Below are 24,840 nucleotides of genomic sequence, written 5' to 3' on the forward strand. Positions count from 1 at the left end.
CAGTTGGAACAGGAGGATCCCATCCTTGTGTAATAACGTAGTAGATGAGAACATGTATTTGGTATCCTGTGTAGGACTTTAATCTTATATACACCATTACTTTCATACTCTTTCACATTCAGAATTCTGGATTTTTGCATATTACGCATATTGTTTTTGTTTTATTGAGTGGTTTGAAAGTAGAAGTAAAAAAAAAAAGTAGAAGTAAATATCCTGCTAGAGATGATCATAATAGCTTGATATGGAAGAAGGTGAAGAAAAGAGCAAGTTTAACTCTCCAGGTGTATTATCAGAAATTTATAAATAATATTTTACTTTAAGAGGAACTAAAGAAAGGGTTTTTTTTTCTATAACATTATTTATTGTACAGCGTTTCTTAATAAGATAGACATGTGGATGTATAGTTTGTTACAAAAATATTTCATCTGGATCTAGTTCCTTATTTATTTTATATACTTTGATCTTGTTTTATAATTTAAAGGATTTTTTTTAATATACCCACAATACCTTAAACTTCTGAGCATCATCATTAAAAGCAAATCCCATCTTTAAGGATTGTAGCATCTTGACATGTGTGCCACCTGGTGGCAGCTTCTTATAATAGCATTTGAATTTTTCTGTAAAAATTCTCAATTTTTCTGTAGAAAAACAGAAAACCTTGTTATGCCATTGTTTTGTAAAAACCTAGTCTTCACTGTAAAATGAAGAAGAGCTGCTAAAATCTTTATAATACCACCCACTCTGTAACTGAATCCTTGGCATATTTCAAAGTGCTTTATCATGCTTTATTGTTTTCTTCATAAAACAAAAGGGTTATATAGAAAACAATTCAAAACTTCCTGAATTAATATCATGTTCTCTATTATCTTAACTGTGACTCAGTAAAAAAATCTTTTGGACTTTTAAAAGAAATACTAAACTTTGAAGCAGCAGCAAAACCTCCTAGGTTTGCAACTTAAAATGGAAGAATTTATTTTGCTTTTCCCTTGAGTAAACACTTACCAACTTAAGTATTGTAATGATGCTTGATGGGCTTTAGAATATAAGAATTTCCTTTGGATTTTTCTAATTAAAAATTATGGTTGTATTTCTGACACTTTGGATAGCAACCCCTCCATTGATGGATGATGAAGTACCCCCTCCACTTCCTGAACGGACTCCTGAATCTTTTATTGTGCTGGAGGAAGCCGGTAAGTACAGCTCAGTAAGTGTAAAATAAAGTGTGGATTAACCAGAATACTTCTCAGGTCCTGCCAATGTTCCTGTGTGCTATTGCTGAGTAACATTTGCATTGTTCTAAACGAGAATTACAACACTCCTAAGAATTGGGCCATATATATTTACTTTCTTTCAGGAGAATTCTCACTGGGTGTTCCCAAATCCTTATCTTCACCTGCGAAGGCAAAAGTTGGAATATCACGAGAATGGAGTGGAACATCTGAGTTAAATACATCTGATGACTCTGTGAGACTTAGACCAACTAAGGTCAATAACTTTTTTTTTCCTACTCATCTGGATTCAACAGACCATAATCCTACTCCTTGTATTTTTAACAACTATCACTCAGTGAATGCTGAGCAGGTACTACTGTGGTAGAGGATGTGGAGTAAAAAGATGGATAAGACGCAGTCATTGCCCTTAAGAAACTTACAAGTTGGACATGACTAAGGAAGGCTTAGTGAAAGAGGAAATATTTGAGTTGATACCTGAAGGATAGGCAAAATAAATGTTTCAGAAGTAGGTAGCCTGTTCATGGTAGTCCTTTGGTAGGCTATATCATGTTTACGGTGATAATATATTGTAGAGAATTTTTTTTGAATGACAGATGTATTACTTGAGATAAACTTTTCAGAATAATGCTCCCCACTTCTGGAAGTAAAATCCACGCTTCAGTAATCTTTTACATGTTTGTATATATTCTATGAACCTACTACCTTAAAATTTCAGAGATTGGAAAAGTAATGAATTAAAGTAATGAATTAAACAAACATTTTTGTCTACAATTGCAATGCTTGTAGGCAAGTAGTCTCTTTTTAATTACACTTTTAATTCATTAGTAGTTATCATTGTTGATAATATACACACATGTAATGATCTTTATCTTAACGACTTCTAGAGCCAGGAACAATTACTCCTTTTCCAATGTCATGAAGTAATTTCAGTTTCAACAATTTACCTCCAATTAAATTTTCAGGGAAATGTTCTGAATACAAAGGAAATAAATTTTAAAAATCAGTGTAGGACCAATTGCCATGACATATAAAAATCACCATAAGGTTATAGCAGAAGATATTTGCAAATGATACATTCAATCAGGGGTTAATATCTAAAATATATAAAGAACTTATACAAGTCAACACCAAAAACACTTAAATAATCTAATTTATAAAATGGACAGAAGACATAAATAGACATTTTTCCAAGGAAGACATACAGATAGCCAACAGACATAAAAAGATGCCCATCGTTAATCATCAGGGAAATGCAAATCAAAATCACAGATATCACCTCACTCCAGTCAGAATGGTTGAAATAAAGAAACATGAGGAACAAGCATTGGTGAGGATGTGGGAAAAAAGGAACTGTCATGAATTGTTGGTGGAAATGCAAACTGGTGTAGCCACTATGGAAGACAATATGGAGGTTCCTCAAAAAGTTAAAAATAAAATTGCCATATGATCTTGTAATTCCACTACTGGATACTTACCCAATGAAAACAAAAACACTAATTTTAAAAGTTATATGTACCCCTATGTTTATTGCAGCATTCTTTATAATAGCTAAGATATGGAAGCAACCAAATGTCATCTCTAGATGAATGGATAAAGAAGATATATATATATATATATATATATATATATATATATATATATATATACACACACACACATAAGCACATATCTTATACACATATGTATCATGGGATATTATCCAGCCATAAAAAAAGAATGAGATTTTGCCATTTGTGACAACATGGATGGACCTGGAAGATATTATGCTAAGTGAAATAAGTCAGAGAAAGACAATTGCCATATGATTTCACTTGTATGTGAAATTTAGGAAACAAAACAAATGAACAAAGAAAAAGGGACAAACAAAAAAACAGACTCATAATTATACAGAACAAACTGATGGGTTACCAGCGGGGAGGTGGGTGAGGGTGTGAGTGAAATAGGTGAAGGGAATTAAGAGTATACTCATCATGAACAGCACTAAGTAATGTATAGAATTGTTGAATCATTAAATTTTACACCTGAAATTAATATAACATTGTATGTTAATTATACTTGAAGCTTAAAAATAATTTAAAATTTAAAAAATTCATAAGCTCGCTTTGTAAAAAAGAAAAAGAAACAAGAAATAAACTTACAAAAAGAAAGTAAAGCACTTAAAATTTAAAAAATTCATAAGCTCGCTTTGTAAAAAAGAAAAAGAAACAAGAAATAAATTTACAAAAAGAAAGTAAAGCACTTAAAGGGTAAAGGATGCGTTTTCATAATTTGGTGTGCTTCCAAATTGAAAAATAGGCTCAACATTTCACAACTGTCTCTCTAGGTATATGAAATATGCTTTCAAAAGTGCCTTTTATTGCTTTGAGATTGTAAATTTCTGTACATATTCTTCTTTCACTTTTCCTTTCTTTCTTTTAGAGTGTAAAACTCCGGAGTCCCAAATCAGGTAAAAAAATTTCCTTTGGCTTTAGATGACATTTAGCCCTAAGAATTTATACTATAAGGATGACTCCTTAAATTTAGAGTAGTTCACCTCTGGAAATGGCATGGTTCCCATAATAGTTCCCACTATTTATTAGTTTATTTCTGATTTTTCCAGGCTAGGAATTTTGTTTTGTCAATGGCAAGGTAAACACAGGATTTTAAAACTCTGCTCCTTGATATATAATCCTTTAAAAAAAAAAACCCAAAACTATTTTATGTAGAATCTCTTAAAACTTTGAAGCTTTTTTATTTTATTAGGTTTTACTGTTGTTAGCAATGTGACTCTTTAGATATTTAACTTGCTGTTGCTTCTCCAGGACTTTTGAGCTTTGCTTGTTTTTTTAAAAAAAGATCTTATTTATTTGAGAGAGTGAGTGAGACAGAGTGAAGAAGCAGGGGTAAGGGCAGGGGGAGAGGGAGAAGCTGACTCCCCACTGAGCAGGGAGCCCCACTTGGAGTTCTATCCCAGGACTCCGAGATCATGATCTGAGCTAAAGTCAGGTGCCTACCTGACTGAGCCACCCAGGCGCCCTAAGCTTTGCTTGTTTTATACATGGAATAACAACATCCACAGCTAACATAACTGGGCACACAAAGGTACTTTACATACGTTATAATACATGTAGTTGCCCTTAACAAATTATTCATGTGAACGTGTTATTCAAATATACATAGGTAGTTTAACATAGAGATTAATGAACATGGGCTTTGGAGTCTGATAGGCTTTTATTTAAATCTTTAGCTTACCAGTAGTTATCAAAATGTATGACTTTGGTGAAATTATATACTTTGTTGATTTTCCTCATTTATAATACCAGGATAACAGAATTCATTTCTTAGAGAATTTTTTAAGGGTTGAGTCAGACAATGCATATAAAGCTTTTAACACAGTGGTTGTCAAATAATAAGCTCTCATTAAGTGCTAACTATTACTATTTTTATTAGATAATTATTAAATGAGCAATTCCTAAGCAAGTTCTATATGTTTTATGCAGTGTTAGCATAGGCAGGATATGTAAGAGAAGATACTGTTTAATGTTTATATTCAAACTGGGTAGGCAAAATTAATACTTACTTGGAGCCACTAACTGATCATCTGTGTGTCGCTGATTATAATCACCAAGAGTCTGGAAAAAAAGGAGGTATCACTGGAGTGGTTAGGAAAGGCTTCACTGAGTAGAAGAAAGAAATTTAAGAATATGAGTAGACAGAGGAAAAAGGAGGTAATTCCAGGAGCAGGGATCAGGATAACGTTGACTTAAAAAGTAGAAATAAGCATGATGAGTGTAGAGAAATGGTGAGTAGGTTACTTTAGTTGTAATGGAGGATCTATTCAGGGAAATATGGAAAATAAATTTGGATAGATAAAATGTGGAAAGATTCTGAAGGATTTTAAAGGTAGGCAGATAAAATATCCAGGTCAAAGAAATCTATATATAAAGAAAACAGATTCATGGTTGCCAATCTGATCTGGGGGAAATGGGGAGTGACCGCTAAATGGATATGGAGTTTCTTTTGGGAGTAATGAAAATGTTTTGGAGACAGGTAGTGGTGATGGTTGCACAATGTGCACATGCTGTCATTAATAGCACATTTTGTTACATGTATTCCATCACACACACACGCACAGGTAGGCAGAAGAATTTAGATTTAATGCAATAAGTAATAAGCCTTGTAGGTTATTCATCAGGGGAGCAATACAATGAAAGTGGTATTTTAGGGAGATATTTGGCAGGATATCATTAACTGCAAGTTATCTTTAGTTCCCAGTATATATCTTAACAGCAAACTGGCAGATGATAAGCAACTTCAGAATAGATATCAAATATTTATTAAGTGCCTACTATATGCCAGGTATTATATTAGGTGCTGGAAATAAGTGTTATACTTTACTTTTGCATATCACCCAGCGTATAAGAAAGAAACAAGGGAACTTGCTTTAGAGACAAATTTTAAGGCCTAAAGAACCCAAAGACCTAAGATAGATGAAACTCTACCATTGAACCACATTTTCATTTTCAAAAGACATTAGTATAGTATATAATTATACTCAGCACTATATAATGAGATTATCATACACCCTTTGTATCTTCAGGACTTCTATTGTGGGAAAATAGCTCTACTATTTAAGATTCTTTATATCAGAGAATATTTCAAACACATTTTAAGCTTACCCTAATAGCATTATCACACCAATGTAATTAACAATAATTCCTTATTATTATCTAATCTCCAGATTTTATTCCGTTTCCTCAAATTGCCTCAAAAATGTCTTTTTTTACAATTGGTTTATTTGGATCTCAATTCAAAGTCTACATACTGCATTTGGTTTATATATTTGTTCAGTCTTATAAAATCTGTAACAGTTTCTCCTTTTTATTTTTTTTTAATTTTTATTTATTTATGATAGTCACAGAGAGAGAGAGAGAGAGAGAGAGAGAGGCAGAGACACAGGCAGAGGGAGAAGCAGGCTTCATGCACCGGGAGCCCGACGTGGGATTCGATCCCAGATCTCCAGGATCGCGCCCTGGGCCAAAGGCAGGCGCTAAACCGCTGCGCCACCCAGGGATCCCTCCTTTTTATATTTTCTTATGCTATTTATTTATAGAAGAGCATGGGTCGTTTGTGCTAAAGACTGCAGATATTCTGGATTTTTGTTGATTGTATTCTCATGGTTTTATTTCTTAACATGTTACTCTATCCCCAGGATTCTGTGTAAAATGGCAGTTAGAATTAGAAGCTTGGAGGTGCCTGGGTGGCTCAGTTGGTTAAGTGTCTGCCTTAGGCTCAGGTCATGATCTCACAGTCCTGGGACCAAGCCTTGTGTAGGGCTCCCTGCTTAGTAGGGAGCCTGCTTCTCCCTCTCCTTACTGCTTGTGCTCTTTCTCGCTATCTCTATCTATCAAATAAATAAAATCTTTAAAAAAGAAAGAATAAGAATTAGAAGCTTGATTAATTTCAAGTTCAATTCCTTTGGAAGAATACTTTTCTAAGAGAGTACAAGTTTCTGATGAATCATAGGCTTATTGGCTAAAACACTAGAGGAACAAAATACTTGAGGCTCCAGTTATGGTTCAGATAATTTTTTTATTTGCTTGTGTAGGTTAATATTGAAAAGTATGGAAAAGTTACAAAACATCAAAAGGGGGTTTTGACATAACTTGTTGGATTGTTGTTTTGTTTTCTTTTGTTGTGTACTCTTCTTATTACAGATCAACATCAAGATCGTTCTTCTCCCCCACCACCTCCACTCCCAGAAAGAACCCTGGAGTCCTTCCTTCTTGCTGATGAAGATTGTAAGTGGCAGTATATTCCTCTCAAAAAAGCTATAAAAAATGAGACTTCTAAAAGATTAACAATAAAGTAGGACCTAAATGGAAAAGGTATAAAGAACGATTAAACAAGATAAAAATAATACATTTAAAAAGACCTGTAATGTATTGCAAAAATAAGGCATAAAAAAGCCAAGCTAAGAATTACTGAATATATCACTATATATAACCCAAAGGCTTAAAAAGCTATGCAACAAAACTTTTTTTTTTTTTTTAAGGTATGCAGGCTCAGTCTATAGAGACTTCTTCTACTAGCTGTCCTAGTACCATGGAAAATTCAACATCTTCAAAGCAGACGTTAAAGACTCCTGGAAAAAGTTTCACAAGGACTAAGGTAAAGAAGATGGGAGTTTTAAGAAATATGCCAGAGTCTTTCCGTTTCTGAAGGTGTTCACACTCCCCGCCTTCCCTGCTGCCAGAATCAGGATGGAAATTAGATTGTTTATAAGAGAAGCAGATTGAGAACAAGACTGTTAATCATTAGGGGAACTGATTAAAAAAATCATAAATCATAGTATACGCATAGTATATAGTTTAAAAAGGAATAAGAACTTCCTCAGTATATTTATATATTATTTATTAACTTTTCCTTAAAAGGTAGGAAATATAATCTATATTTGTATTATAAGGTACAAGGTATAAGGTACTCTGAAAAATACACAAGAAATGAACTATAATGGTTATCTCTGAAGGGAGGGTTAGAAACTGGGTAGATGGCGAGCAAAGATGGGAGCATTTTGACTACAATATTTTGAATTATAAATAAATGATCTGTTTAAAAAATTTAAATAATTTTCTGAAGAATATAATTTATTAAATATCTATTTTATAGGAGAGTACACTTCTGTTAGGTGTTAGGAAAATAGAAATATCATAAAGGACACCCGCCCTTGAAAAGAGAACAGTTAATCCATTGGAATAGAATGCCTATATGAAACAACATGAAAATATAAACAAAAAACAGATTAAAAACATACATGCTGAGATATGTTAAAAAAAAAAAAAAAGAAATATAGATCAGTTCCTGGAAGTTAAATAAGTTAGGGACTTCCCCATAAAGGAAGCAGAATGGGTTTGCTGAATGGATGGAGCAGGAAGTGGCATGGTTAACAGTATGGAGTGGACCTTAGTAAATTTAGCTCAGAATGTGATTGGCCAAAGTTCTTGGCTAGAATGAGAATGGCTGTATATCACAGCTATCTTAAGAAGCTATTGTGGATTCTGGAATGGTCCTGATAAAGAAGAAAAGTAGGAACTCCTTTTTTCTCTGATATTTTTATAGCACTATTTCTAAATATATAGGGTGATTCTTATGTGGATGGGAAAAAGTAGCAAGGTAAAATCAAGGGAAGACTTTGCACTGAATTAAAATAGCAAGATGGAAAAATAATTTTGTGTGTGATGGCTATTTTTAAGGAAATTAATCCTTTCGACTGAAGTCTATATTTCTACTTCATTAAAGTGTTTTGGATTTCATAGGAAATAATAAAAAAACTAATATTTGCCTTTGTATTTTTGCAGAGTTTGAAAATTTTGAGAAACATGAAAAAGAGTAAGTTTTTTTTACTTGTATTTTAGAATACATATACCACTTTAGCAATTACATAATTTTTCCTTATATAACCACTCTGTGAAAAAATTAACAATATTATTCCTATACAGAGCCTTGCTATGGCCCTTTGTATCAGAACAAACACTCCCAGCCCTTGTAGTGTGAAGCTCCACAATGCTAATACTGGAAGGAAGTAAGGGGAGGAGGAGTTTTTGTTTAATAGACAAGAATGAGAATATGATGTTTGGCACTTTGTACTCATCCTAAGACGCTGTCATACAATTGTGTTATTTAAAATTCCTAGCAGCCTAACCTCAGATGTATTTTCTTTGAAAAGTGTCACAGCAAAGCATATTGTGAAACAAATGTGTTGATTTAATGAAAGAAGCAAAGTATTGACACGTTCCCATTTTTGCCAAGTATTATTAGCAATAAAAGTCTGTTGCTTATTATTTTTGCTATATTGTAATGAAAACAAAACCGAAAGACTCTTGAAGCTGTGGAAAACTGATTATCTTAGAAATCCTTATATATAACTACGAAGTATATAAAACATAGTGATACACTTTTTATACATTTGATCCACTTGGTTAATCACCAAGGACCAAACAGGTATTTGGCATTATACCAGTGTCATAGGGAGGGACAGAGAGTACTGAGAAAACACAATTTATAGTATTGTCTATATAAGAAGGTTTATAGTGAAGCTTATTTCTTCTAACTATTCTCTTCACTTGTGGTCAATAAACTTGTGCGAGCCTGCCTTCATTGACACTATACCTGGTCTTGGAAGTGAATGGATTTCTCAGCTATGAGGGCTAAAGTATGATTGGAAAATATATGCTTTCCTCTAAAGTGAGTCAAAAGAGAATTTAAACATTTCAGAGGGAACTGTAGTATAGAACAGCCCAAAGCAAAGCAGTGACTGACTTGAAAAGCTAGCCAGGTTGGTTTGAACAGTTTAGCTTATGAAACACCTAGTTTTCTTTCTCTTAAAAAAAAAAAAAATCACTTTTTTTTTTTTTTTTTTAAATATATAAAGCCCAACTCTATCTTGGGGATAGGAAAGACACAAAAACTTCAGGTAAGTTTAGGTTGGCATAGATTCTATATGTGGTGGGACTCTAGAGACTCTGAATCTAATTTCTAAGTAAGACCTCCGAAATCATTCTCTAGATCTAAGCTAATTTCAATTTCTCAGTTGCTTTCATCCTCCGGTCTTTTGTCCTTAAATGAAGAACAATATCTGGCCTTCACAAGTGATCCTGAAGCTTCAGATTTATCTGCCTGTACTTAAGTAGGTGTCCTCTTACCCTTCTAGATGGTTCATGACTCATGAAGTCCAGTAGTTCTCCCTTTAGCCTGAATCTCTAATTGATCTCTAGTTAAAGCTGGTCCTACTTTTAATAAAATGGGGATTCTTCATCTGTTGTTTTAAGCTGACATTAAGAATAGTGTCATTCATTCATTGAATATTCATTGAGTGCCTATTATGTGCCAGGCATTCTGCAAGGCACTGGATATATGATGGCAAACATAGCAGGTATTGGGCTATGCCTTTACAGAACTTAAGTCTAGTGACGGATTCGGATATTAATTCACAGATGCAGGGTAACACATGGTGATAAATGCTGTGCAGGAAACCAAGAGGGTAATTATAAGAGAGAATAGCAAAGGGGATTTATTTGGAATAAGTGGTCTGGGAGACCCTTTTTAAGTAATGATTCAACCTGAGACATGGAGGAGTAGCCAGCCAGGGGAAAAGTGGAGAGAGGAGCTCTCCAGATAGAGGGAACAGCATATGCAAACTCTCTGACGTGTGAGTTTGGTGTGTTGTAGGAATTGAGAGGAAGCCATCATAGCTGCATGGTATTAGGAGGAAAGAGTAGTAAAGTGTGGCTGACAAGATGGTGCAGGTGAGGCAGAAGGTTAAATCTTTACAGGTCATGTTAAGTAGTTTAGAGTTTATTCTAAGTACAATAGGAAGTCATTGAAGAACTTTGGGCAGAGATGTTACATGATGTTTTTCAAAAAGATCACTCTGGCTGCTGTGTAGAGAATGAATTACAGGGTGACAAAAATTGAAGCTATCAACCATGATGCCTGATGTCTGCTTTTGGTGGGAAACTTTAATTACTCAGATATCCTCCAGTTTCAAGTGATAGGAACCCAACTTAAGCTAGTTTAAGCAGAAAAGGGGAATTCATTGGTCTGTAACCAAGAGAGTTCAGACGATATAATCAGGACCTAATCTCATTCCATATCTCCAGCTTTGTTTTACTCTGTGTTTGCTCATTCATAGGCAGGCTTTTACTATGTGGTTTCAGACTTGTGATGGAAAAAATGAGCTCTTTCCTGGTTGCTCAAGCAACAGTCTGATGACTAGGGCTGATTGGGCTTGATTGTCTTGGTTTGGTTCATTTGCTCATCCTTGAAACAATTATTATCAGCGTATTCTGATTAAGTATAGCAGTGTCATGCTATCAAACTGTTATTAAAATATTTAATAATTGTTACACATGGACAATGACCAATAAGAAATGAGGTCAGATCTAAACAACTGGTATGACCATGGCAATGTACCAACTGAAAATTAGCACTAGTCATAGGTAAGTTCCTTGATCTAAGGATAGAATCAACTTCACCAGAAGTATGAGAGCTGAAAAATTGGGGAGGGGTGATTTCCTAAAGGAAAACTCAAGTTCTGCTATGAGAAGGAGGAATTAATGCTGGGCAGGCAGCATAAAAATATCTATGACATAATATAGTTCTACTGGAGCTGCCATAGGGGGGAAAAAACAAGATATTTCATTAAATGAGAAAAGTAAATTATAGGATAGTCAGTCTTGTTTATGTAATAACATAATAAAACTAAGTACTTACAAGTATATTAAATTCAACCACATGGCACTGCCATTTTGGAAAACAGAAACAAAAACCAAACTGTGACAAGTCAATATAAAAATATCAGTTCTCTCTGATATATATATTTGCAGAATCTTTGTCCTCTGTGATAAAACAAAAACAACATTCCCTTTTGGCACACTTTTCTTTCTGAAGGATGTATATAACTCTTAGTTCATATGCAGTTTAGTGATAATTGATATGTCCTAAACTTTTGCACCTTCACTCATTTCTTATTCATGTCTCTAACCTGAGTGCTTAGTCCAATGCTTGGCACATAACAGGCATTCAATAAATATATATTTTAATGGAATATGACTGAAATTCACCATGTACTCCTAGTGATTCATACTCAAGTACCTCCATGAAGAGGGCGGTTTTTCTTGAATCCTAGCATTAGGCATGTGTTTATAAACATAGATGCAGTCCTCACGCTGTACACTGAAAATGCTGACGACCAAAGGAAAGGTGAATATTTATAATTTCTCCCTAATCATATGCTGTTTTTACACCAAGTTTTATAGATGGTTTATACAAACCTGACATTATCTTTTTTCACTGCTAGGTAGTGTACATGCAAGATGTGAATGATGTTTTCACTAGATCATTTTTTAAAATTGGGCAGAAACTGTTACATGATTAAGGTTTTGGGAAGATGAACTTATATTTAAGCCTAGCTATAAGTAGCTAAAATAGCAAAACAAAGAAACAAAGCCATATATCAATGTTTTGGGGAGATTCTGGGCCTAACTAGAATCATTTATAATGGGGAAAAGATAGGCTAGAAAGTGAAGGAAGATATTCAGGAGTAAAATACTGTACAGACATGCCATAGGTGAATGAATGTGGAACACAAATTATTTAAAAATGTGTTGAGTGATCAGAGTGCAGGAATGCATGGGTGGCTCAGTAGGTTAGGCATCTGCGTCTTGATTTCAGCTTCAGGTCATGATCTCAGGGTCGTGAGATCCAGCCTGGAGGCTGCTTAGGATTTCTCTCTCCCTCTACCCCTCTTCTCTCCCCACACTCCCCTGCATGGGCATGCTCTTTCTCTCCTCTCTAAAAAAAAAGTGATCAAAGTGCAAAGTAAAATGAAATAATAAACCACAGCGTGAATTCCCCAAGAAGTTGATTCACAATGTAATGGATGTTATTTCTGAATTCTCTGGTGTTTCCCTTTAGTGTTGGGCTTTACTGTACAATCCATTTCCAAAGGGAAAAAAACCCTTTCAAAAAACACCCACATAAAAATGAGATTATAGTGTTAACCTATTTGTAAGCATCTATATTTTGTTATATTTTATGGTAATATGTTTACTTGGGAGTATTACTTTGGAGGAAATGTTTAATTTCAAAATTATGTGGTAAGCAGTAATAAGATAAGCAGTAATCAGAGTCTGCCTTCATTTTTTCCCTTACATTTTTTTCTTCTGATTCTAGGTATCTGTAATTCTTCCCCACCAAAAAAACCTGCAGACTCTGTTCAGTCAAATCACTCCAGCTCCTTTCTGAATTTTGGTATGTGTATTATTTTCCAGCAGAGTTAAAAAAAGTGTTTATCTTATAGTATGATACAACTTAAAATATGATTCAAGGTTGATGGTAAGCCCTTATATTTGTATTCTTTCCATGCAATTTATCTTTTTATTTTTGACCTTAGCTACCTCTCAACATCTTCCCTAGGCCCGAAATGCCTAGCATAGCAGAAAATGAAGCTAGGTAATCAAATGACTCTGTTGGCATGTAGTAAATGAATGTGACTAGCCAAAGCCAAATAAAGAAATTCTGAGATGCTAGGATACTCCATTTCATACCTAATCAAAGTTATAAAAAAAATACAAGTGTGATCATAAGAACAAGAGTTGCTATCTAATCTTATATTGCTCATTCTCCATAGGAGCTGAAGCACAAATTTTGACAGTTTAAAGGAATTGTTTGCCACACTGCTCCTAGCTATAAACTTAAAATAATTTCATATTATTTTAAGCATCCTATTATACTATAGGACATAAATTCATGATACTCTTTAAGATAGTATCACATATACTATAAATTTTTGTAAGAAGTACAGCAATTAATGTAGGCTATTATTACTAAATTTGTTACCCAAAAGACAGACCCCCTGAAATGGTCCGGGAGCCTCCTAGGGTTCCGTGGGACAAGACCTTGGAAACTGCTGCTCTGTAGTATTATTCTTATCTGCATGGTTAAAATTGTGTCACTGCCATGTCCAGATTGCAGGTGGCAAGAAATTGAGAGGAAAATGTGGAAGAGGTGTGGCCTCCTCTTCTGGTCTTGAGGTACTTGGCCTGGAAGTGGCAACATCATGTCCACTTACATTCCCTTGAAGGGAATTTGGACATGTGCTACATCTAAATTGCAAGAGCAACTGGGAAATGTAAGCAGTTGCTGAGATACAATCGTATTCCTGAGGAAGGAAGGAAAGATTTTGGTAGACCAGTAGCAATCTCTACCACACCTGGATAAAGGTCCCTATTCATTCCACCTTGGCAAAATATTTAACTAGAATCTCTGTATATGTTTCTTGGTCTGTAGAGTTTTACTTGGATTCCATTAACTCTAAGGTTTAAAGTTGTTAGGGGAAAAAGAAGTTATTCTTATGAAATCATTTAGTTAAAAATTTCATATAGATTAGTATATAACCTATAAAAAAAGCACCAAACTTTGCCTGAACACAAATGTTCCCTTGCTTCGTTTTCTCTTAATCAGTGATACTACTTGAGTTAACTCATGACCCATCTAACTTTACATGTGATCTAATATGAAGATGTGATCTAATATGAAGATAAACTGTTAGAGAGCCTCTTCCATATTATTTCTTCTGAAATATGTTTAGATTTGAGTATTTACTTACTTAAAAAGCACAACTCTTTGACATTTTTTAGAAAAGAAGCAATATAAATTGTACTGTTTTACTTAAAAAGGCATTTAAATGTGAATTTTAAAAATTTGTGGTTTATAAACATTTTTATTTTTCCTGAATTGGCCTACATGCAAAAAATGGTTTGTTCTACTCAGGATTTATCAGTGAAAAAGACTGAATATAGATATTCCTCAAATTTCAAATACTTAGTACTTGTATATTATGTTCTTACTTCTATTCTGTCCACTTGGGGGTTATAGTCAAGTTATCTGGACTGAATAGATGAGTTTGTGACTGTGTCTATGAAACTATATAACCAAAAATATTTTTCCTTCTATTTTCTTTTTTATCACTCAAAGGAGTAAAACACACATGAACTTGGCTGTGTGCTTCTTCTCCCTCCAAATTTTTATCATCACTATTATTAACTTAGTTTCTTGTTATATCTTCTCTTCTTCTCTTCCCTACTCTCCTTTTCTTCTAGTTCCGATATAGGTTTTTTGTTTGTTTGTGTGTGTGTGTTTCTGATTGAAGCAAAACTTAAGTAGTTACTATGTGCCAGGCATTGTGCTGGATGCTTTAACAAATATCTCCTCTGATCTTTTCATTGGTTCTGTTCAAAGCTTTCATTGTTTAATTTGAGCAGTTTAAGTTGCACTTAAAGTTGTCAGAGTACCTTGAAAATATACCTTCATCAAAGAAAAGTCTTATATTGAAGTGATAAAGAGACATTGTTATCAATCTGTAAATTTTTTGAAGGGACCTAAAAATAGTTTTGTTTGTGTAAACCTTGTTTTCCTCCTTTTGTGGTGGTGGTGGTGGGGTGGGCGGAAAGAGTGTTTGAAGGAGACGGATAAATAAAAGTGATTAACTACTTAGTTTTTCAGGATTGTTTATTAGTTTATTTTCTAAGCTTTTCAAACACAATGTCTTAGTAAGTTGAGTGCTTTCTGGGATGAAGTAGAAATTTAACTGAATTTAATACGATGATTTTGTAAAACAATAGTGCTTATTTTTCTGAAATTGAAATTTTCCAGTTTTTTTTTTTTTTTTGATGAGTGTGTGGTGGGTGAAAAGATGCAGATGTAGGATATTAAAAAACAATTCAATTAACAAGTGGGCAAAGCACTTGAACAGACATTTTTCTGAAAAATACATGGATGGCCAACAGGTAATGTGAAAAGATGTTTGATATCACTAATGATCGGGGAAATGCAAATCAAAATCACAGTGAGATATCACCTCACATCTGTCAGAATAGCCATTATCAAAAAGACAACAGACATGAAATTAGCTAGCCTGTGAAGAACCCTTGCCTGTGTGAATAAAATTGGGATAGCCATTATGGAAAACAATATGGAAGTTCCGCAAAACACTAAAAATAGGGACATCTGGGTGGCTCAGTAGGCTAAGTGTCTTCAGCTCAGGTTATGGTCCCAGATTGAGCCCCGCATCCAGCCCTGCAATCTCCCTCTTCCTTTGGCTGCCACTCCCCCTGCTTGTACGATTTCTCCATCAAATAAATAAATAAATAAATAAATAAATAAATAAATAAATAAATAAATAAAATCTTAAAAAAAATTTTTAAAACCCCACGAAAAATAGAACTATCATATATGATCCAGCAATCCTACTTCTGCATATATGAAATCATTACCTCAGAAGAAATGTCTGCACCCAATGTTCATTGCAGCATTATTTACAATAGACAAGACATGGAAACAACTTAATTCTCCATCTGACAGATGAATGCATAAAGCAGATATATATATATTTCATATTTTTATGAAATATACATTTCATATTTTTATGAAAAGAAGGAAATCCTGTTGTTTGAGACAACATGGATGAAATTGGTGGGCATTATTATACTGAGATAAGCCAGTTGGAAAAGACAAATATTGTATGTTTTCACTTATATGTGGAATCTAAAAGCGCCAAATTCACAGAAATATAGAGTAGAATGGTAGTGGCCAGTGGCTGGGGGAAATGGAGATATATGTCAAAGGGTATAAGCTTTCAGCTGTAAGATGAATAAGTTCTGGGGGGTCTAATGTACAGCACAATAATTATATAATTAACAGTACTGCATTTTATACTTGAAAGTTTAGAGTAAATCATAAATATAATCACCATGAAAAAATGGTAATCATATGAGGGGATGGAGGTGTTATGTAGCCTTAATGTGGTAATCACTTCACAATATATATGTGTATCAAATCATCATGTGTACATCTTAAACTTACAGATGTTATAGGTCAATACTATGTCAATAAAACTGGAAAAAGGATATTACAGTTTACCCCTGAACAATGTGGAGGATAGGGATGTCCCCCTGCCCCTGGTGTGTCAACAATCTACAAAACTTGAAATCTCCCAAAATGTAACTCCTGATAGCGTACTGTTGACCAGAAGTCTTACCCATCATAAATAGTTGATTAACATATTTTGTTTGCCCTATATATCATATGTTGTGTTCTTACAATAAAGTAAGCTAAAGAAACACCGTTCAAGGGTCAACTGTACAGGCTGAATTACCAAAGGTTGTTAAAACCAGGGTTCTTCATATAATTTTTACCATTATTAAATTTGTAAGTGTTCTACGAAATTAAAATGTAATTAGTGTTATCATTTATGCATTAAGTACTATGCCTTTACAATCTATTATTAAAGTGATCCAAGATACTGCCTTTTTGAAAAAAAATCCATGTATTTGCATATATCATATGCTCTAAAACCTAATAATTCATTTCTATACTAAAAAACTTTTCATTCAATTTTTTGTTCCCAGGTTTTGCAAATCGTTTTTCAAAACCCAAAGGACCAAGGAAACCACCATCAACTTGGAATATTTAACACAACTTTGGAATATAGGCTGCAAGTTCATTTACAAATAAAAGTACTAGAATACTGCTACCTAAAATAAGGTTTCCATATTCATAATTTCAACAACGAAGATACTGTAATGTGTTAGTAGCAATATTAGAAAAAGATATTCAAATAAGTGCCAGAAATTTTACATTTTCATCTTATTTCTATTGAGTTGGAAATTGGAAATAAGTTTGTCACCTGAGCTTAAGTAGAGAATGCTGTATGAGAAACAGTTTTAGAATGGACTTATTTTTCACTTTGGAAGTTATTTTTATTCTACTTTCTACAGAAACATAAACTTCAAAATATTTTTAAGAATTGGATCTCAACTGTTTACCTTGCCAGAATTTACTATACAAAGCGTTTCGCAAAATCGGACTTGTGGTTGTGGGACAGTGACTATTCCCTGGGAGTTATTTTTGCCTAAATTCCTTGCACATCTCCCCAAAGATGGAAAACTAGAGAAAAGGAGAAGTTAGATTTAAGAGAATAAGTAAATCATGAAAATCTTTGCTGTTTGGTTATATTCACTAACAAGATGTTCAACTGCATTTCTGTCTTTACCAAAGCTATTCAGTTACCAAGTCTAGAAGAATAATCAGCAAAATAGCTATCTTTTGGTAGCATTTTCTTCATTTCAAAGGTCCTACATAAACACGTGCAACTTATATCCAACCAACTGGAGGTTTTAAATTTTTCTATATGAAATATGGACCTGCCTTATTTTAAGAAAATCTGAGTTTTCAAAGCTGATTTTACGTAACAAGTTAGCGAGTAATTAGATTCCCCTGAGTTCTCCTAATGATTTAAAACTTAGAAAAAGTTTAACTTTTAGAAACCAGAAATAAACAGCACTTGTTCTTCAGTATCTTTCATTATGAACCCTAATGACAGCGCAAACTGGATGATGCGTTAGCCTGTTTACTGTAGTACAATGTACACAATAGGTGCTGAATAAACTCTTTCTAAACTGACTTTACCGCAGTGTTCATTTGTCCGAATACTTCTCCAGGCACTCGTGCCATTTCGGAGTACTTCACTGTAATCAATCATCCCCAGACATCTTTATCACGGACCAAAACGCGTGAACAGAATCTTAGGTAAAATCTAAAATCCTGACGATGGAATTGTGAATGAATTTCCGGGCAGCAACCTTGGTGAACAGTGACGATTTTTGGAATGTTCCATGGTAGGCACCCTTCTCAAATTTATGCAACCTTCTACTTGTGACTCGGGGGAAAAAAAAAAAACTTATTTAGAAAAGTTTTAAAACACGGTTTTCCGTCTAGAATTCTTTCGTCGCCGAGGCCTCTACCTTTCGAGGCACGGGGGGCGGGGGCCGCGGCTCGGGGCGAGGTGGGGCGCGCGCCCCAGGCGCCCAGGCAGCTCTCGCACCTGTCCTGTGACGCCGGTGGCCGTAACCATGGCAGTGCCCGCCGAGAGGTTACAACACGTCTTCGCTGCGGCCCCATCACACTCTACACCCCAATCGCCCTCGTTTCACAAATGACCAAGTTCCCCTTTCTTCTCCATTATTTCATCGCTTGTCCAAAGATAAAAGGCCGCAGATTCTTTTACCTGACAAAGGTTATGCGAGGAACGTGAAACTTTAAAAGTACCTAAGGAGACCACCTACTCCGTGTAAAACGACGCAAAGGCCCACGAACGCGATGACAGGAACGCGCCCGCAGACGCCGAGAGCCACTAACATTGTGTCGGCCGTTAAGGCGGTTGGCGGCAACTCTCCGCCCAGCGGCGGTTGCGTCGCGGCCCGAAGCGTGACTCGGCGCACGCTCTCTTTCCGCTCCTCCACTCCCGGAGCCGGGTATGCGGCGGGGCGCCGGGAACTACAGCTCCCATGAGACTCAGCGCGGCCCAGGGTGCTTTACAATAGGGCTCGCTCGGCGAGGCCTGCGGAGAAGCGCTGAGAACTGCCGCTTCCGGCATGTTTGGCTCCGGAGGAAGAGCCTCCGACAAGTGGAGGGCGGGGGAGAGACTCCAATGCCCAGCGGGCCGTGCGCGGGCGGCGCTTGCGCGATACGCGGACGGGGGGGCGGTCGGGCCATTTAAATGTGTGTTTGTGGGTGAAATGGCTGCGCAGGTCGGAGCGGTGCGCGTAGTACGGGCGGTGGCGGCGCAGGAGGAGCCGGACAAAGAAGGGAAGGAGAAACCCCATGCCGGGGTCTCGCCGCGGGGAGTGAAGCGGCAGCGCCGAGCGAGCAGCGGGGGGTCTCAGGAGAAGCGGGGGCGGCCGAGCCAGGACCCCCCTCTTGCTCCCCCTCACCGGCGGCGTCGCAGCCGCCAACATCCCGGGCCGCTGCCGCCAACGAATGCAGCCCCAACCGTCCCGGGCCCTGTTGAGCCTCTGCTCCTGCCGCCTCCGCCTCCACCTTCGCTGGCACCCGCCGGGCCCGCTGTCGCTGCCCCGCTCCCGGCCCCAGGCACCTCGGCCCTCTTCACCTTCTCTCCCCTGACGGTGAGCGCGGCCGGGCCCAAGCATAAGGGCCACAAGGAGCGGCACAAGCACCATCACCACCGCAGCTCCGATGGTGACCCCAGCTCCTGCGTTCCGGGCGATCTCAAGCACAAGGACAAGCAGGAAAACGGCGAGCGGACCGGAGGGGTGCCTCTGATCAAGGCCCCCAAGAGAGGTGAGAGCAGGCGAACTGCCCGAGCTTGGGCTCTGGGTCTCTCAGTTCTCATATCCCGCCCCTTTAGCGCTGAAAGACGCCAAACCCCCGCTTACCTCCTGCTGCTCTACTCCCCTAAGCCCACTGGGGTGGACTCTGCATTTCAGACCGTTGACACAGCCTGACCTACTTGAGGCTTCTCGTTTGGAGGCCGAGCTGTCAGTTACTAACCCCCTGTACCAGGCTCCCCCCCCCCCGCCCCCGCCCTTCACCCCGAGCCTTTACCAACGTTTGTTTTCAAATTCGCCAGGGTTTCCGCGCCGCGCGGTCCTTGGCGAGGGATTAGTTGCTGGGGTATTATAAAACTGCTTTTCTAAAGTAAAGATTTGTCGCTAAAATCCTTTCTTCTTGTTGTCTTTTGTGGAAATCTGTAATAGTAGCTCTCCTAGTCCGAAATATTCATGGGTATGGTTTGGGGCTTTTCATGAGTTTGAATTCTTACAGAGGTTGCTCGACTCACAGGTTGCTTTAGCTTTTGCCAGGTAAAATATCAAACGTAGCTTGTAGTGGTTCTTTTTTATCCGGAGGTGAAATCGTTTTTAATTTTTATATTAAATCTTAATTCTGGGAAGAGGGTTTCTGTTCCTTTTGGTCCTAGGAAATCGGACTAACCTTGCCTTTGAAAAGTGGGAAATGTACAGCGGTGGATAGTTAGAAGCAAGAATATCAGCTGCAATTTATTCTTTCTGGGCACCAAAAAATTGAGAATTTATTTAATTCCAGTAACCATCACTAAACTCATGAATACTGAACCCAGAAAACGTAGGACTACCCAATTAAATGAGATCTGGAGAAATTAAGTTTACCAAAATTGAGGTCTTCCTGTTCCCAAATACATGTAGCATTTATTTGTATTCTCTGTAAAGGAGGGGGAAGGTAATGAATTTTTATTATACTATGGGTTTTTATATGATTTTATATAATTTGTTATAACCCACTATACTATGGGTTTTTATATGATTTTATATAATTTGTTTTTATATGTTTTTATATAATTTTATATGATTTTATATAATTTGTTTTTATATGATTTTATATAATTTGTTGTATTTACTCTAGAAGATTTTAAGATATAAGTATCTTAGTGTTTCTTAGTATTCGGCCAGCTGGGTTATTACATGTCTTTCAATCTAAAGTTTTGGGAATCTTGGATTCCTTCCATATATGGGTCTTGACTTAATCAGGTTTTTTTCGTGTGTGTGTGGTGCTACTTCCAAATGGTACAGTTTGTTGCAAATAATTGCTCAATAAATATTTATTGGATGAAATCTTTCTTGCTTTGGTGGTATCCAGATGTTATTAGGAATAAAACTTGTGTCCATCCGACAGGACTGCCAATTTCCACCACCACTACGCCCTGATCTTGCTCTTTTATTTCTCGTCTTCTCATTTCATGTGTGTGTTTTAACTGTACAGAATTAGAGGGAATCTTGGAGATCAACCAATTTAAATTTGTGTTGTGGAAGAGGAAACCCAGGCCCAAAGTAGTGAAGAGACTTGTCTAATTAAATCACAGTTAATTAGTACAAAGTACAAACATTAAAAAAAATCTTTTAATCATTGGTATAACTGGGAGTAGAACCCAGATCCTTAAATCCCAGTTCAAGCGTCCTTCCCCAGCTGCTTGTTGTTCCTTTCTTTTATATATATGTATATATATAAATGCGCTATTTACTTTCCCTCCTTCTTTGCTTATCCCTTCCCCATGCCTTGGCATCAGAATGGCAGTAACTAGGCCCATCAAAAATTTCTGACCTAGCCCCTGTTCTGTGGTGGGGTAGTGGCGGTTACTCGTATAATGAACAACAGTGTGCTCCTCTGAGGATTGCAGAGGCCTCATGTTCTTTAACAAACATAATCAAATCTTTAACTCAGTGTTGTCTGACTGAACTTTCTGCAGTGATGGAAATCTATGTTTGTGCTGTCCAATATGGTAGCATGGGTCATATATAGCACTTGAAATAAGTTGTGAAGACTTAAATGTGGCTGGTGTGATTGAGGAACTAAATTTTTAATTTTATTTAATTCTGGTTAATTTATAATAGTTTCTTTGGGCTAGTGGCTGCCATATTGGACAGCACTGCTTGAAGCATTTTAGTCTGTCAATATGTGACAGTGGATTGAGATCAGGTAATTTCAACATGTTACCCTTTTTATTTTTTATTTTTTATTTTTTTGTTAATTGAAACACATAGACATATAATGTTACTAGTTTCAGGTTATACAACATAGTGATTCAATATTTATATGGATTTTTTAAAAGATTTTATTTACTTATTCATAGAGACACACACACACACACACACACACACACACACACAGAGAGGCAGAGACACAGGCAGAGGGAGAAGCAGGCTCCATGCAAGGAGCCTGATGTGGTACTTGATCCTGGGACTTGATGTGACTCGATCCCGGGACTCCAGGACCACGCCCTGGACTGAAGGCGGCGCTAAACCGCTGAGCCACCCGGGCTGCAGAAGGATCATCATAAGTCTAATTTAAACAATTTTAACATTTGAGTGAGGGACTGTTGGATGCTGTATTCTGCAGGGAAAGGACTCCCTGATGGTATATACTGGGGGAAAACTGTATACTGTAGCCTTCTAGATACATAACAGATAATGACATTTTAAAAGTTCTCAGAACCCTACTGGAAACAAACTGGCTTAACCTTGTTTCATCCAGGCTTTTGCACTCATTTTGATGGATATCTTTACTTTTTTCACTGAACATCTTTATACTTGTTACAGTCGTGTGCAGGAGGCATGCCTTTGGAATCAAAATTCCATGCTTTTGGAAGCTTAAGTTTAACCTGTGGCTCTACTAGTTATTCTTTGATCATGGGCAAATTACTTTAACCTTTTTCAGCTTCAGTTTTCCTGTCTTTACAATGAAGTTGTAGTATTTGTTTTACAAGGTTATTATGTGGATTAAATGTGGCAATATGTGGAAAGTATTAGAAGAGTGTCTGGCTGATATTAGGCACTTTAAAAACTGCCTTTTGTTATTTTTATCATGCTTTGTCCTTGAAACAACTCTAAATAAGGAGAGTTGCTAGACCTTTGTTATGTACAGAGTTATGTCTTCCCTCCCTTATTCTCAGATTTTCAGAAACCATTTTAACTTTTTATTTTGAGATAATTATATATTCACAGAAAATTGCAAACATAGTGCAGAGAAGTTTTTTACCCTTCATTAGTTTTTCCCAATGGTTAGATCTTACGTAACTATTGTATAATATCTACACCAGGAAATTGACATTGGTGCAATGTATGGGTGTAATTCTGTGCCATTTTATCTCCCGTTTAACCACCATTGCAATCAAAATCCACAACCATTCCATTACCACAAAGATCCCCCTTGTGCTAATCCCTTGAAAGTCTTAAATACCTCCTGTATCTCCCCACCTTTCCTAACCTCTAGCAACCACCAATCTGTTCTCTAACTCTGTAATTTCATCATTTTGAGAATGTTATAAATGGAATAATATAGTATGTGATCTTTCAAGGCTTATCGCTTATCCTGATGTCCTTGAGATCCATTCAAGTTGTATGTATCAATAGCTCATGCCTTTTCATTGCTGAGTAGTATTCTATGGTATGCATACACCACAGTTTAACCATTCACCTACAGAAGAACATTTTGACTGTTTTCCAGTTTGAATAAAGTTTCTATGAACGTTCATATTCAGGTCTGTGTGGGCCACCTAGGGATCCCTACTATCCTGTTTTGACAAATGTTTGTATATTACAGGTGTGGGTCCTTTGTCAGATATTTAGTCCGTAAATATTTCCTCCCACTTTTGTTATTTGTGTTTCCTTCCTTTTAACAGGGTCTTTCACAGAGCAAAAGTTACAAATTTTGTTGAGGTCTAATATTTAATTTTTTTTTCTTTATTCTTTTATGGATTGTGCTTTTGGTGTCATAGCTAAGGTCTCAGAGCTTAGGTCCCAAAGGTTTTCTCTCTCTCTCTCTCTTTTTTTTTTTCCTAAAAGTTTTACAATTTTACCTTTTACATTTAAACTCTGATTCATTTGAGTTAATTTTGTGTAAGGTGTGAGGTGTTTTAGGTCAAGGTTCATGTTTTTTTGCCTGTGGATATCCACTTGTTCCAGCATCTTTGTTGAAGACTTTTCTTTCTCCATTGGATTACTCCTACACATGTAAAAAATCAGTTCCACTGCCTGTTTTTGTATGACTTGTTAAATAAGGATGGTCTTTACATTTTAAGTGGCTGAAGAAAACCTCATGACATGTGAAAATTGTAAGAAATTTAAATTTGGTGTCCAGAAATAACGTTTAATTGGAACATCACTCCTTTAAATGTATTGTCTGTGGTAGTTTTCATGCTACAACAGTAGAGTAGTTGAGATAGCATCATGTGGGCCACTAAGTTTACTACTATCTTGATTTTTTTTTTTACTATCTAGATCTTTATAGAAAAAGTTTGCCAATTTCTGAGGTCATTCAGCTGAAAGACATGTTCCTTCACACCAGCCTAATGGTACTAAATCCAGCTTCAGGTATAAGTTAATCATAAATTTCAGATTCTAGATGTTTGGAGTTGCTCATAAATAGTTGAAACAAAAATTTCTCATCTCTAAAATGGGAACTAAAATGAGTTTTGAAGAGATAAAGTGACATGCTTAAGATCTTCTAGTAAGTGATAGAACTGAATCTAGGACCCAGTTTTTTTGACTTGTGGTCCACTTTGCTTTTCATTTTTCTCTAAGTACATTTGGATTGTTAACTAAGTAAAGAGATATTTAAATATTTTTTTATTTCTTATAAGTAACAAGCTTGAGTCTCAAACTGATAATGTATTACCTGTATATTTTGAAATCTTATTTTTTTTCTCTCCCTTTATTGCTTATTAAAAGCATAGGACGAC

The 24,840-nt window shown here is 36.2% G+C and overlaps 2 protein-coding genes across 4 annotated transcripts in view; both read left to right on the top strand.

The window, feature by feature from the left end:
* The window catches only part of PTPN22 (protein tyrosine phosphatase non-receptor type 22), a 72,774-nt gene extending 54,541 nt beyond the window's left edge, over positions 1-18,233 (top strand). For all 3 annotated transcript variants that reach the window (XM_072766839.1, XM_025994601.2, XM_072766838.1), the window contains exons 14-21: positions 1,107-1,190; positions 1,355-1,485; positions 3,651-3,678; positions 6,929-7,012; positions 7,267-7,382; positions 8,570-8,600; positions 12,945-13,022; positions 17,180-18,233. In XM_072766839.1, coding sequence (XP_072622940.1) covers positions 1,107-1,190; positions 1,355-1,485; positions 3,651-3,678; positions 6,929-7,012; positions 7,267-7,382; positions 8,570-8,600; positions 12,945-13,022; positions 17,180-17,244 — 617 coding nt within the window. In that variant the 3' untranslated portion in view covers positions 17,245-18,233. The remainder of the gene's footprint in view (positions 1-1,106; positions 1,191-1,354; positions 1,486-3,650; positions 3,679-6,928; positions 7,013-7,266; positions 7,383-8,569; positions 8,601-12,944; positions 13,023-17,179) is intronic.
* Positions 18,234-18,767: 534 nt separating this feature from the next.
* Positions 18,768-24,840, top strand: part of RSBN1 (round spermatid basic protein 1) — a 45,287-nt gene continuing 39,214 nt past the window's right edge. Inside the window, exon 1 of the mRNA XM_025994599.2 lies at positions 18,768-19,910. Within this exon, the coding sequence (XP_025850384.1) occupies positions 19,205-19,910 (706 nt within the window). The 5' untranslated portion in view covers positions 18,768-19,204. The remainder of the gene's footprint in view (positions 19,911-24,840) is intronic.

This window comes from Vulpes vulpes, chromosome 8, assembly GCF_048418805.1.
Source record: "Vulpes vulpes isolate BD-2025 chromosome 8, VulVul3, whole genome shotgun sequence".
Taxonomy (NCBI): domain Eukaryota; kingdom Metazoa; phylum Chordata; class Mammalia; order Carnivora; family Canidae; genus Vulpes; species Vulpes vulpes.